This window comes from Gavia stellata, chromosome 2, assembly GCF_030936135.1.
Source record: "Gavia stellata isolate bGavSte3 chromosome 2, bGavSte3.hap2, whole genome shotgun sequence".
In the NCBI taxonomy this organism is placed as follows: domain Eukaryota; kingdom Metazoa; phylum Chordata; class Aves; order Gaviiformes; family Gaviidae; genus Gavia; species Gavia stellata.
In genome coordinates, this window is record NC_082595.1 from 49020946 (window position 1) to 49036970 (window position 16025).

Genomic DNA, 16025 nt, shown 5'->3' on the forward strand with positions numbered 1-16025 from the left:
CAGCAGTCACACCTGAATCTCCCAGCAGTGAAGAGCCATTCCTCACATATGGATCCACCAGCTGGCACAAAACCAGTTTTAAATGAAATTAAAGGTTTATGTGAATGACTTATAGTAATAGCTGAACAGACCACTTCTTTATTGACAACTGTAAATTTAAATTTAAATTGTAAATATGAAATTTCGATGATGATACCTGATGTCAGTCATATAATGACTTTGAAACATAAAGAGTTATTGATAGCTATTTCTAATTAGGTTAAATTGAATTACAAGTAAATGAATCAAAAATATCACTGCAGATATGACTGAACTTCAATTGTGGAACTATGGGAACAAAACCATATGCTATATTATCTAGTTAAAGAACACAAGCTGCAAGGCTCACATGGGAAGGATTTAGTAATCATGTGCAATTCGAAATGAACGTGAAAGACAAACAAGAATGTCTTTTGTTTATACCCATAAAACTTCCCTTGAGGACTGTGTTTATCTTTAATCATTGTGGCAACTTCTGAATGTTTTGTTTACCTAAAAAAAGCATCATCTGTATCTCTGAAAAGGTGCCCATTCTCACATCCTGTGGAGTTACTGCCTAGCACAGTGGTTGGAGAAACCCTTCTTTGTATACTGAACAAAGTTATTGTATGAATTACACAGACATATTGTATAAATTACATACACATTTACAGAAGCATCCGTATAAGTACTCCTCACAAAGCTTAACTTCGACCTTCAAAAACACAGGCGGCCTGAGCTCACAGTCTATCTCCTGATGTGTTTTAGCAGGCAGCAAAAGTGGTTGCATTTTTCTTTAGGTAATTTAATAGCCACATGGGGTATACATACTATCAGACCATGGATGATGTCTGGATACTGCACGTGGCCCTCAAGAGGTTAATAAGCTCCAGGAATCAACGGTTGCTTTCTCTCTCCTAACAGAGTTCCTCCAGTTACACAGACCTGCTCGCCTTAACATGATCTATGGCTCACTACGCTCCAACCTCTGTTATTTCAGGGAAAGAGGTTTCCTGCACTAGGAACTGCTACCAGTTTTCTTTCAGATTTCTTTCACATTGCTGTGCTAGTGTGTGCCCACAGGCAGTGTGAATATAAAAATGATGGAGGTTTTGTTAACAACGGTTGAGTTAACACCCAGATCACGTAAATCAAATTTGGACAAGGATGTACTTAACTCCACACCAGACATTCATTACACTGTTATTGTTCTTTCAAAGTAAACAAACTTGGTTATGCATTCAAACAAGGCCTCTGAGTTTTCCTTCACAGTATCACCTTTTTTTGTTTTATTGCACCTCAGTGTACAATAAATACAGGTCACCCAGCAGCATGAGTGGATAACAACAGGTTTATTAAATTTCAAAAGCCAACTGATTCAGAAGCAGAAAATGTTTTTCCTCTTCTTTCCAAAAGGCTGCAGAATAAATCAGGTCCTCAAGCACCTGCCTTTGACTCATACGGTTTATAATACCCTTTCCCCTCTTCCGAGGATGTAAAGACATTCTGTACTCGGCCACTGCTCTACAACTGTATGCCTGAAGAGTCAGGCAGGATTGCTAGAAAAGTGCTGGAACATCTGGAAGGTAAGATGAGAGGATCAGACCTGCAATTTACTGTCTGGACAGTTTGCAAACAGCGAGGACTCTGGGAAACAATTTGTCTCTGGCCCTATAGGTTATGGAGGTAATTTCCTGCACTGGTTCCTGGCTTGACAGCTGATTAGAATGCTTTTATTTGAGAGCCCAAGAGATATGTAATTGACTTACGAGGAAGAATTGGTGTTTGTCCATTTTTTTCTGTGTCAAATCATGCCAGGCATTTAAATCACCTTTACTGAAGTCTTGTTTGGCATATCCATTGCATGACTTGGCTGCTAAATTTCTCTTATGAAGAAGAGTGCATAGCACTGATGATGATAGAAAAAAATTGCTGTGCCTTCTTAGTATCTTCTTACATTATGGATTTATCGTATTATCCAAAAGACAACAGCAGCATAAGTAGGGATAGCTGAACTAGCCCAGGTAATCTAAAAATTAATTCCAAACTTAGTATTTCAAATCTGAATTTTGGAGAAGGCACTGGTAAACTAGAAAAAGAACCGATAACCTCTCTGCACTCTCTAGGCTTTCCCATTACCTTGCACCTTGCAGTCCAAAAATCCTTTGGAAAGGAAACATTGCAGTTTTGAAGAAAGGCCTGAGAAAACGCACAAAGCACCAGAAACGTATGTGAAAGGATTGTCACTTGAAAGCTTTCGGTCCAGCGTAGAAGGACGAAGCAGCTCAGATGACTATCCCAGTTGTACTTCAATTGTCTGCGGCTGGTGTGAGAAACTGACTAACAGGTTGGATTCAAAAATAGTAGGACTGTGTCAGTATTATTACCTGAATATACACTGGTCACCACAACCAAGAAGACAGAGATGAACACCTTGCACTATATCATATCTACAGATAAACAAGGATTGTACTGAAATCTTGTAAATGTAGAAATCCTCATGAGATTTCCTCAAACTATATGGGAATCCAAAAAGGTTGTGTTGTAAACATTTTGGTTTTACTTGCTTCTCCAGTGTCTAAAAAATGCTTTGTTCCTTGACTTTTGATAAAATTCAGTTTTAGAGGTCAAGCGCTTTCTGTTAGCTGCCATTGTTCATATAGGTTACAACTGTATTTTTTATCTTTAAATGGGTAAACATTTTTTTCAATTAGGAAAAGTATGTGAGAAAGAGAGGGGTACTCTCTTTTTGACACATCAGAGAAAAGCAGAAAATTAGAAGAAGTAAACCAAAAGATCTTTATAATTTTCTGCTTTGAGTCAAGATTCCGTTCTTCAACCACCTGCACAAGTGCACAAAATCAAGACAGAGCCCTGTTTACAGAAGAGGTGCTCCTGTGCTTCTTTTTGGGTAATGCAGTTAATGAAATGTGAGAGGTACTGGGACACTGACTTTCGAGGTCACCTTGCTGTGGGGTTTCCTCTTCTTTGAACATCACTTGAGGTGATGGTGTCTTATAACAGCTCAGTTTCCAAATCATAAAGTTCCTGCACAATTGCTGACATCCTGAAGAACACTAGTCGTGCAGTTTCCCCCCGCCCCAAAATATATTCCTTTTGATACTGTTTGAAAGAGACTACAGAACTTAAGAATTGTGCAGATTATCCCACTTATATACCAAATTATCCCGTTACACCAAGTTCTGGAGAAACTAGGGTTTCAAAGACCAGTTAAGCAACAGAATATTAGCCTTAATAACAGGCAGAGGAATACATTAAATCCAAATTGAAGATGAATTTAGATGTATTTCTCTTCACAATTTGCAGCCTTTATTGGGGTCATCAATCACCTTTATACAAACAAACTTCTTGACATCTTTTATTAAGCCTCCTACAAGGATACAGCATGTTGTGTTCTGTTTTGCCACAAAGTTGTTGTCATTTCAATATGAACCTTCACTTTGCCACTTCAATCTTCGTACAGTAGCACAATCAGGACCTTTTTATCCTAAAACTGCAAATGTTCTATAGCTGATTGTAGTTTCTCCAACAGGAAATGGTACATCCCCTCCCCCTTCACTCCCCTTGAGAAAAAGCAACATAACCTGTAATAACAGCAAACCCAACTTTCATTTATCATCTTAATGATCCCTTCTCCTTGTTCTTTCTTTTCCTCTGGTCATTTGGAAAGTATCCTCAGTGTTATCTTCAGTACACCCTTTCCCTTTTCTAATCAGGGAAAAGAAGGTGGGGTGGCAGAATGGGTCACGCATCATTTGGAAACTTTTAAAGGGACTTTCTCAGTTGAACTGAATCCCAAATCTGTCTTAAAAAAATAAGTTACAATCCTGTATAATCAGGTCAGTGTTCATTAAGACTTTGTGTGAGAAGCACATCTAGTTTTTTGTTTGCTCTGCTTGTTCTCATGAGTTCTCCTGAAGCATTCATAACACAAACTACTGCGTTTTGTTAGCAAATGAGGGCATGTACATCAATCAGTATTACACTCTGCCTTTCATTTTCTACAAATGCAGTGTAAAAGCTAAACAAGGAGCATGATTGGCAAGAAGTAGAATATACTTTCAAACTACCTTGCTATTAAATTTTGCAGATAACAACTCTTAAAAACAGCCCTCCCCCCAAAAAAAATCCCCAACAAAAAACAACACCCTGAACCAAAAAGATCTTGCTGTTATTGGATGAAAAGGGGAAAGGGGGGAACCAGACTGACTTCCAATGACAGAAAGAATTTCTGAATATAGTGAAGTGTTGCTAGAAAACAGAACAATCTTTGTGCTGAAACATTGTTAAGACAATCCCCAATTCCTCTTCCTTGAATAGGAAACTGAAAGCAAGGCCACAGGCCAGTTCTGGAAATGTTCTTCCCATTCAAACCAGACACAAGCTAACGAGATTAAGAAGCCTGTGTGCCTTCAGGATGTTGATGAGTATCTTTTGGACATGCTTATCCACGAAGAACTAAGGGAGGTATTATGTAGAAATGATGCAGGCCTCATAAGATCTCTCCCTTTCTAATTTAATAACCATCTGGAACTTTGGACTCATCTCCATGGGCTGGGTTGGGATCCAAGTAATCCAATCAGCCCTTGAAACTTCCTCACAAGACTTTTAGTGTCCTAATTTAACCTGGGTCAGAAATATCTAAAAAGGCATCTCTCACTCCCACTTCTTTTTCTAGCCAAAGGCAACAAAACAAGACAGTTAACCAAACTCTTTTTAACCTCATTCATTTGGGTTCAGGTTACTTGATGGTTCAGTTTTGGGTTGGTGGCTGTGGTTAAGTTTTATTTTCCCTGGAGATGGGCCCTACCTGAAAGCCCTGGAGTTGTTCAAAATCCAAAACCAAAAATGAATGTAAATTTTGCAAATGGACCCTTCTGTAGACAGGCAGAAACCACAGATTCAAACATCCACAGACTTGGGTTCTTCGAGATGGAGACTTTTTCACGAGTTCATATCTTCCTTTACTAACTCTGACAACACTTTTCATTTCTGTAGTACCTAATTCATCACATGTCTGCAAAGCATCACTTCATTTGCAAACAAATTGAAAACCTGTGGATTTTGCTTGACTCAAATCAGACAGCACATCAAGGACAGAGACTGAATAGTACCTAATATCTCTGTTTATCACCGTCTGGTACTAAAAGTACATAATCTATACTAACTTAATTTGCTAAGCTAAGCTTAAAGCAGGTGGGGTTCTTTTGGACTCAACTTCTGCCTGCATGACGGTACCAAGATCCTGGATAATACTCAGATACACCTTTGGAGTGTCTACAGACATGTTTTGACCTTTTAGATATTCTCAGATCCCACTCTATGATCCTGTTGTGCAAGGCGTAAGGAAACAGAAATATCTTTGGGTAACACCGTTTTGGTACAAAGACTCCACTTTGCTTATTACGTCCTTTCCCTTTCCTTGCTATCCCTTCTAGATCAATATATAGAGAAGTGACCTCTATCAGACACCGTGGATGGCTTACGGAAAACAAGGGGGTGCAAGATAGTGAAAGCAATGGTGTGACTGGTACTGTGACAAAAACAAAGAGTCCCTAATGGAGAATTTTTCAGGAAAAGTTAAAAATGCAAGCAGAAACATTTTAATTATATTCCTCCGTGATAGACATATTTAAATACAGTCAATTAAAGGCTAATAATTTGGTCATTTTGAAGCAAAACTTCAATCCAGAGAAAAGCGTAGCATAAACAAGATGGGAAATGGAAAACCACTGTTTAAGTCTTAAGCAAAACCACTGTTCAAGTCTTAAGCATGTCCTTGTCTTCTGACTTAAACCTGGATAAGCAAATTTGTAAATAAAAAGTTACTAATTTCAGATGTAACCTATGTTATTTTGTTACTCTACTTAATTTCATCTGGCAATAAAACAAAGTATCTAATATAATTGGAGCAGGGTGAGGTCTTCGTGGTTATTGCTGCATGTCTACCTACAATTCTAGGTTTGTCACAAGGTTTGTCACAACTTTTCGTTAATGCAATGAAGAAATGTACCATGACAGTCACCAGCACAACTTATCATGGGATAATGAAATCTATTTTAATCAACACATATTAGTCACTGGAGGGATCTGGTTCGATGACTCACTGAGCAACTTTGTCAATCAGAGAACTGAGTTATTGCTGCCTTACCTGACAGTCCTTTTTTTCTCAAATCCAAGCTACGCTTCGCTTAAAGGAAAATTGGATCAAGTTAATTTTCACTCCAGAAGTGTTTTAAATTCTAAATTATTACACTATACATATTCAGTTTAACTCCTTTTCTGTCCCATGAACGCAAAAACATTTGTTTAATTCACAGAAATGCAGACGTGCCAATAAAATGCCATCATTAATTTCAACCTGCGTTACGTTCAGTTACAAGCTAGAGCTACTGAGTTCAGAGTTAAACTTTCCTAAAATTTGTGGGGTTTGGTTTGGAATCAATCTTACATCATGTATACATTATATTCAGCTGCTCGATGGCACCTAGGAATTGCCTATTCCATCCCATTACTCCTTCTAGAAAATAGGTGTCTAATGCTAAGTCTTTTTTTTCTTCCGCTGCTCCCATTTTAAGGAATGCCTTATTTGCATGAAGAGGAAACCCTCTTCCCATTTTCCTGTAAACCTATAGGGCTGTGCAAAACTTGTATCTTTTCGGTTAGGAGTTTGTAAATTCTGAATATTTGTTCATAAGCACCCTAGTGAACGTGGAGCCTCACGTCTGCCATGTCCAGCTTATTTTTTTCTGGGGTATATCTGCAGCCATCAGATGGTCCCCTTGCCTTACTGTGGCAGGATGGAAAAAGGGATGGTCGGCTTGCCTCCTAGGGGTCTTCACACTGGGCTGGCTAACAAGTATCAGCTGCTGCAGCTTCCCCCGGGAGAGGAGCTGCTACGTAGCTTCCCCTCAAGCTTCTGGCTTGATCCTGTCGATACAAACAAGTGTCTCGTTGGTCATGAAGGTCTCCACAAGTTGCAGGGACTGACTCAAGAGGCTGAGGCAAACATACGCTCCTCACAATGCAGAACCGAGGAGCTCTTGGTGACACAGGGATATTTTACATTCAGTTTTGTATTCCAGAGTCATCTTAAAAGTCCCAGAACCCACTAGTGCAACTACTCCTCGAGGAAAGCTTGCAACTAGGCAGAGAAAAGACAGGAAGATGTTAAAGCCTTGCATCTCCTCCAGACAGGATCCTGCAAAATCCTCATGGTCCTGACAGCCTGGCACTGACAAGGTGAAATAACACTCGCTAAGTTTCTATATATTGCAGAGAGGCACCAGAGGAATGTGTAGATGGCATCACAGACATTAGCTCAAACAACAAGAAGCCGACATTAATCCAGTTGGCTTTGATTAGGGCTACAGAAGATCCCGTTTTCAGAGGGCAGGAAGTTTTCCTATCCAAAAAGACTTAACGGTGTCTTATGTTACACAGGGACTTTACTGCAGGACTCCAGAACAAACAAAAGTTATGGTCTACTCGGTGTTAACCCTTAATAGCCTAGTTCACCCTTAATTCACTAGTTTGACTGAATCCCTAAGTATGTTTAAAAAGTTGCATTTAAGTAACGTAAGTCTGACATTTAATAGCAATGTCCTGAATTTTTTTTTAAATGTCAATTTTCAAAATGAATGTCAACTCTGCTCAAGAATGAGCTTCAATGTTTTCCCTTACTTTAAAACCAGGGTGGTACTGTTATTCGGAGTAATATTTCAGATGGTAGAGGGAACAATTACTTTTTAAGCTCAGTTTGTCTGAATTAGTGAGAAGCTGGAGTAATGTTTATGCTGCATTTCTTTAAAACTTCTGAGGATATTTACCATAAAATTTTCTCTGCCTCACCCCTCCCTTACTGTAACAACTTTCAGTATACAGTTGCTGCCTGTCAGTTATAGCCCCCAAACAAATGTAGCATGGTGCCAAAATTTTACTGCAAGTATTAATAAGGCACTTTTCAAAAAAGTCTGCAGTAGTAACATTTATATGTTTCTTTTTGAGAGGCTGTGCAGCACCGTGGTTTTTGCTGCTTATATGGTATGCACAGCAGAAATGGATTTGACAGATACATGTATATGAGCAAATAATATGAAAGTCTGTTTACTTCATGGCAAAATTCATGTCTGCATGCTCTGACACTGAGCATCTTCATTTACCTGTAGGTCACTGAGGGAGCCAGGCCCAGTGCACTTGCCATCTACAAAATTAGTAGTCAAGTGCCTAGAAATCCCAATTTTGCACTGAAAAATTAAGCCAACACCACTCTCTAGGCGGAAAGCAGTAAATACATAAAGAACTGAAAACAATGGGAAATCCAAAATCGGGATCACTGCTTTTCCTTACACAGAGATCATGATCAGCCGTAGTGACTCCTTTCAGATTCCAAACAAGCCATAAAAAGAAAGACTAAGTCAGAAGTCCCTGGGACAGAGAGCACAGGAACATAAAACCCCAGGTGCCCCACCTCCATGGGGCCAGAGGTGCACGCAGAGAGAGGCATTGCTTTTAAGTTCAGCGGTTATAGGAAAGGGGTTATGCGGAGCGCCCTGCTCCTTGTGTGATCAAAGGCTGAGTATTCACCGGTACATCTCTCGCCATGGATCTCTCCATAGACAGCCCACGGACAGCACCAGCTCTTCCCAGAAGCTGGCAGGATCTGAAGGATGGCAGGATTCATCTACAGGGGATAAAAGTGAAAGCCCTATCGCTAGAAAAAAGAGCTGAGAAGTTTTTAATTTCTTTAACCAGGGAAAGGAAAGAATATATGATGAGTATTTTGAATAATGTGTATGTATTCAAAATAAAAAGGAAATAATTAATTTAGTCACACTCAAATGTGAATATATATTCACTTCTACTTCATGAATGAAAAGAAGTTTTTTATTTTCTCTCAGTCTTTATAAGGGCATCAACACTAATATTTCCAGCTAGCCTAAACCAGGTTTTTCTTCACCGTTTTTGTTGGCAAGCTGGGACCAAATTATCCGCAGAGCTCTGCTCAACCAGTACTTTATTCCCTTTGTCCTGGGAAAATTGCTGGACCCATCTTACCCCTTACGTCTTTCTACCTCAGCCATAGCAAGGACTCCGATGGACTTACGACCTAGAAAATACCTTTTATCAGCAAGACTGAAAGCAAGCACTTTGCCAGGTGGCAGTAACTTTGCCAGCTTGGGTGAACACAGCCCATCAGAGCCCAAGTCCTCCCCTTCCTAGTAGCCCCTGTTTTCTCCTGACTCCCAGCCGGACCTCACCCTTTGCGACTGGGCTTCTCCCCCGCCTCCCTGCCACCTACCTCCCTTCCCCTTCCCCAGCAGTTCCAAAAAGGAGACTTAAATCTTTGGTTTGATAATTGCTTTTTAATGAAAAGCATAATCGCTAGAAGCTTAGAAGTGTCATCACTAAACAGTCGGAGTTTCAGTCTCTTTTGATGAAGACAGTGAATAACTTTTGTTTCAAAGGTTACATGGAGTGGTCTGTGCCGTACACAAGGACACTTCTAGATCTGCCTGTGTCTGAACACTGGGGTTAACACAGCATCCAGACTGAATGCTACAGGGCCCAAGACTGAGAGCTGTCTGTTTTTTAATTTAGTTTAGTTTATTTTTTTTACACTGGCTAATGGGTCTGCATCAGTATAGAGAATCCATCAGGTGAAAAAAGCCCCAATCTTGGCTGTTTTTTTATTTTTTCTTTTAGATTTGCCCTCTTTATTTACAACAGTGGCAAAATAACTTCAATCAAAATGAGGTTACGATTATTTTTAACAGATGTTCACTGCTGGCCTGACCCAAAATCCATTGACGTCAATGAGAAGACTCCATGGGGCTTTGGATTGGGTTCTAATTGTTGGAAAAATTAATGTTATTGTAAACCACTGGTCAGTGCTGTCACATGCTCCCCTTCTGTGCCAATTCTATATGACCGGATAACAGACTCACATAAATCTGTTCCAACTGCTGGCTAAGAGGCTAAAGGACACAGAGGTTTATCTTTTTAATTCTGAAGCACCCCTTGCCCCCCACAGCAGACCCCATGGCACTACTGTATTTACTTGACAGACTCAGCATTATGGACAGTATTCATATAATCAAAACATTTCACAGTCAAACACTGGGTGGGAATAATAGAATTATTAATGCTGACTGTAGGAAGACAGCTGAGCTACAGATATGTACGAAATGAGATACTTTGGTTCGTATACTTTCAATTCAGATTTTTTTTTTTTTTCATACAGACCTGAAGGAAGCATTGCACTTACTGTTAAGAAGACGGAAGTCTATAAACGGGTAGGAGCCGCGGCGCTCGGAGAGAACCCCTGTCTGACCTCTCACCCGTGCATCTCCTGCAAAACACAAAATCCCCAGAGACATTAGAAGGGGCAGCTGCCTTTCTCAGCTGTTTAGATCTAGATCTATTTTCTATTCAAAGTGATGACGTTACGCTCCTCCAATGGGAAAACTAAGGTCCAAAAAATCATCTCCCATGACATCCCTGGGTAATTGGGTACAGCAGTACAGCTGATCCTTTTATTAGAACAAAGGCACAAAACCCGCCATGTTGATGCTATTGAACAGCTTCTCACCCAGTAAGTAGACTCTCACTGCTTCAGGAGTAGTGTAGAGGTCCACTTTTTTGCCCAGACAAGACTGGTTGGATTGTGACTGTCATGGCATCACACACAAAGGTCTCAACCTTGGACTAGGCTCACAGTCCAACTGACCTCCAAAGCTGTGGGACTGGTCTCAAAATTATGAGTTGATGAAAAAATCCCCAAACAAAATATGAATTTTTTTTGAAAGTTTTTTTGTTTGTTTGTTTGATTGTTTGTTTTTGTTTTACTTTCTGCTCTTTGAGCACTCTGGAAAATGTCAGCCTCCTCCTCAAAGACAGAAGCTGCTTTACATAAGTGAAACCTGATGTTCTCAGATAAGCATTACTCCAGAGCTTTAGGTTGTATATTTAAAATCATAAAGTGACAACACAATACTAAGAATTAGTATTGCTGTGTAATTCACATTGATTAGTACCTGACTTTCCATGCAATTTTGATGAAATAGGCAAAACTCGTTTAGGGAGAAAAATGCTCCTCAGGATGAGTAAGAGTTACAAAACCTCTCTCCAAGTAGATCGGAAGTAGTGGGAAGCAGATGTCATTTTTACATTTCCATAACCTTACATATCGTGTACTGTAACGTAATAATTTCTTTATAGGCAAATAACAAGACCAAAATATTAAAAATTCTTAACTAAGATGAAGTTTGGAGATTTTAGAGGTTCAGGTTAGAGTACTCTAGTTCTTCACAATACCAATTCCTCCTCTACAGGAACGCAGGCCATAGTGTTGAAAGCATACCCACTGCACGTCCTCAGACAGCTCACACTGTAGGCCTCTCAAAGTTTGCAATAAAATTATGAATTATTAGCTAGTTTGAATTGTACTTCCTCTGGGATACAAATATGGCATCTGACTAATTTAAACAAAAATAGTTTAAGAATTTGGCTGCTAGTGCTACCTTCTACTGCTTATGTAGAAGCTTGCAGCATAAAAGAAGGACCTAGTTAGATGCTGTTATTTTTTTCTATCTAATGTTCACTTAAAATGTGCTTACAATTATGTTTAAGGAAGGAAAGCCAAGTAGAACTATTAAGTTAAATATTCGAGGTGGAGAAAAACTTCCGTGCCCTCTAGGGGTCCTTAGAGGTACGAAAGACACAGGAGCGTGCACTCAAATTAGGAATATTTCAAACAGTCACTTTTGATTATAAATATAAATCTATTTTCTTGCACCCTTGCTTTCGCTTTGCTTTTTTGTTTCCAGAGACAGAACACGTGTTCCCTGTACTCAGCTTCTGTTTGCCAACCGCTCGCTCTAAGGAACCAGCCCAAAACAGTTCAAGCTGTTGTTGACCCCGCTTACCCCTCCTGACAGCAGGGGCAGGAGGTGCAAACCTCTGCCTGCTCTTCAGCTGTTGCACTTCAAAGGTATGGTAATAGCATGGGTCTACCTTCACCAGCAGTTTAAAATCACGTGCAACTTGTGGCAACGGAGGTATATAAACCTGTTTCCCTGCGATCCTTCTGTTAAAGAGCAGAAGGGTGGAGTGAATAGCTGGAAAGTTTGTAAAACACTGAAGCAAGATTCATCAACGCCCATGAGTCAGAGCTCATAAGGCAGCATCCGGACTTAAAAGCACTGCTCTCCACCACAGGTAGACCCATCAGATTCTCTGATTTGTGCAGAAAGAGTAAGAATGGCAAGCATATGGTACACATTATGGAAACCCCAAAAAATCAGACAGGCTTGAGCCTGTCGCTAATACACGCATCAGCAAACTAAGAACGGGTGTAAATTCAGAGCATACCTTGACTGAGGCTTTTGTTTTTCTGTACACACCAATGCATTGACAGGAAACTGCAAATCATCCCCTGCATTAACACACTGATAAACATGTCACTCGTGACTAAAACAACAGATACATTGAAAAAAAAAAGAGAAATTCAAACTTCAAAAATCTGAAAAAAACCCCAAGACATAGGATACTGTAAACACAGAAAGACTGATTTTCTTTCTGGGCATGAAAGAATAAATCTATCAGATCAAGAGAGGTACCACAGTACTAGAAAGTAACAAAATCATACAGAGTTACATATGGAAAAAATTGCCCAACTTAACAGTATAACCCCAAGTTTTGATGAAGAGAATGCTAAAGGTAGGTAGACAACTGGAACACAGAAGAAAACACAATGTGGGCTTACCAGAAGTAGACCATACAAGATAAACCTTGATACTGAATTACCTTCAATAAAATAGCTAACTGTTAGACAAGAGGAAAAATCAACACTGTAGTGCATTTCAACCACATGGACTTCGTTAAACATAGGAGAGAATGCAAGAGATGAGTACAAAACCTGAAAATTGGAAACGACTAAAGGTAGGAAGATAACAAGGTGCACTGAAAGGAAACTTGCTTGGGAACAATTACTGCATGATCTGTGTAAGATTTGTATTGGGAATGGTCCTAAAAATTTTTATTGATCATCTTGACACAGGATTAGGAAAGCACTAGTGAGACTTGATGATAACACAAAGCTGGGAGATACCAGGTATATACAGCTACAGCTCCTGTCCTATGCACTGCTACTGTCACCTTCTCTGCCCCAACTGCTCTATGGCCCAGCTACCTGCAGCTTCCACTTTCAGGTTACCGATAGTCCAGCTTCCTCTCATGCTCCTGCTGATGTCTCCTACAGAACTAAAGACTAGCCAACTCAGACATGTATGTGCATTACTCAGGCAAGATAATTCCAGTAAAGAGAGGGAAAGCAAGGGAGGTATTGATGCCATTAGTCAAAACACTTGGTATAAGTTCACCTGAAATACTGTCTCTGAGAAAGCTGAATTCCTCCTGGAAAAAGTGGAGAGAATGACCTCTAGGAAGATGATCAGGGCACTGAACAGCCATTTCATAAAAGGAAAATAACCCTGGAGTAATGCCCAACGTTGACAAGCAGCAGAGTGGGAAAAGAGCTGTTTAGGTGATCAGAAGAATATAATTCTGAAGGAGGAGACGAAAACAACTGAAGCAGCTGATGACACTGAAAGAAATAGTTAAGGACTATGCATGATGATCAATAAACTTACTACCAGTTCTATGTTCTTCAAACTAAGAAAATGTCAATGAGTTTTATTTAAACAGCAAAGCTGAGGACCTGAAGTCATGGAAAGTTACTGATGATTTGGATTGTCTATTTGTGTAATTTTACATTTTTTACAGATAATAAAAGTTTGGGCTGTCTCTAGCACTATAGGAATCTATACACAGAATAAATCTGCATCCCCACTGACTTAGTAAACGCCACTAAAATCCTTATATTCAAGGATTATTAACTTTACCCTCAGGGAAGGCAAGTTTGTGATGAGTCAAAGATGTTATCAAGTAGCTCTACCTCATGAATCTGTTATTTCAAAATACTTCACCAGGTGCCATTTAGTCTCTTTCTACATCATTAGAGAAAGATTAGTTAGGAAGTGGTGGTGGGCTAAATCAACCACACCTGCCGCCTTCTATTTTTTCTTGGCTCACTTATTTGGAAAACATTTATATTCTTCCCTATTACTTTTAATTAGCTGTAAGTACACTCAACAGAGATACTAAAAATAGGGATTGCACCAGATGTACACCATACCACGTGATTTTTAATTTCTGAGAGGCAAGGGCCGTTCATGGCAACACACCAGACTCTCTTCTTCGCTTTGACAGAGGACTTTGAGGGCGACTTTCATCAGTCCACCAGACCTTTACATCTCTTTGCTCTCCACCTTAAAATCACGCTAAACAATTGTTCTGACAATTTATGCAATTAGCGGTTTTAGATAAATAATCTTTTTTGGAGTGAAAGGAAGGATTCTGTGGAAACAGGGCAGGAAATTTTGACAGCTCATTGTGTTCCCAAGTGAAACAAAAATGGGGAAGGGAAACGGCAAGGGTACAGGTTCTCCTGGTCTGCTTTGGGCTGAAGATGTGAGGCTGGAACATTTGCAGCCGCAAAGACAAAGGGCTGCACCCTTGCCGGAGCCAAGTTGCCATGAGAGCTTCCAGCGGGGACATCTCCCAGGGGATGCAGTGCTCTTGTATTTTACTTTGCCTCATTAAAACAGACAAGAAAACAAACCAAACGAACCAAAGCAACCTACAGGAGCCTGTGCAGTGCATGCTGTGACTGACACGCACCACAGCTTATAGTCACGGGAAAATCGGAAATGGGACAAGAACCACAGTACTACTGTGGCCGTAGCGTCAGCATGATTTCAAGATGGGCAGAAGGGTTAAGAAAAAAATGAGGCAGCTCTTAGCTGCCTGACACATCTGGAGGGAAGAGCCATCTGCACCGAGGAAAACAACTCCAAGACTTGCCTGAAATGATGTGGGATTCAATTTCACTGAGCAAGCACAACAAATTAGGAGAGGAAACAGGGCCATAGCTGTGACAAAACAACAGAGCAGCTTCATGCAGCAGAAGTTAGGACGAGCCACCAAATTATTGATTTTATTTAGTACAAAGCTCCGTGTGGTAAGTCAGGAATACCACAGCAAAGTCACAAGAGGTCACAAGCATTTATTCTCATCAAGCTTTTCTACAATTTTAATCCAAGTATTTCTTAAGTTGACTGTTTTAGGGCACATACTGCAGTGGCTGAGTACTTTCCCTGGAAAAGCGAGTGGCAGTAATAATGCCTCTTGTGGAGTCCATGGAGCCCCTGGCTCCTTCACTATTTCAGTTATGAAAAGGCTTGGGATTTCTGAGACGAAGGAAGAGGAGCTGTTGATGTTCTAAGCATCATTCTGGTTTTGGTGGAAAGCTTTCTAAAAGAGGGAAATGTTGCTGTGTAAAAGTAGCACTCAGATGAAAAGTTAGGTTAAAAACAAGTAGCAGAATTACTGGAATTATTTTTGATTTCAAGATGTCTAATGCTTATTCATGGTGATTTGTGCATGTTTGGATTATTTTCATTCTGTTGTCTTAGTGTTATAAAGATTATTGTTGTAAATTCTTGTCTGCAGAGAGCATTTTAGGCAGATTTCCTCATGTGCATACGATTTTCAGAGAACATTTCCTCTGAACAGACAAGATAAGACTGATGTTAGAGGTAACAGAGACAGGATGACTCTCCCTTCCAGCAGGAGAAACTGGGGCAGCCACCTCACTTCATCCATTTGTAAGCACCAGATTTTTAAGCATGTAAGTATTCCAAAACATTAAGTTTTCTATACCATTTAATGCACTGTTCTACTATTTCTTGTAATAGTCCTAATGAGCTCATAAGTAGTGATTTCATCCAATGCATTCTGCAGTTTCATTTCAGAATGCTCTGCAAAGGAAGATAACTGTTGGAACTCCCTTTTTACAAAAAAGAGGATAAAATGATGGTGTAGAAATGATCACCTGGTTTTGTAGGTTTTTTTGCACAGAAAAT

General features: G+C 39.9%; 1 protein-coding gene across 2 annotated transcripts in view; it reads right to left on the reverse strand.

The window, feature by feature from the left end:
* The window catches only part of PDE7B (phosphodiesterase 7B), an 82657-nt gene that overhangs the window by 26477 nt on the left and 40155 nt on the right, over positions 1–16025 (reverse strand). For both annotated transcript variants that reach the window (XM_059833979.1, XM_059833970.1), the window contains one exon: positions 10307–10390. In XM_059833979.1, coding sequence (XP_059689962.1) covers positions 10307–10390 — 84 coding nt within the window. The remainder of the gene's footprint in view (positions 1–10306; positions 10391–16025) is intronic.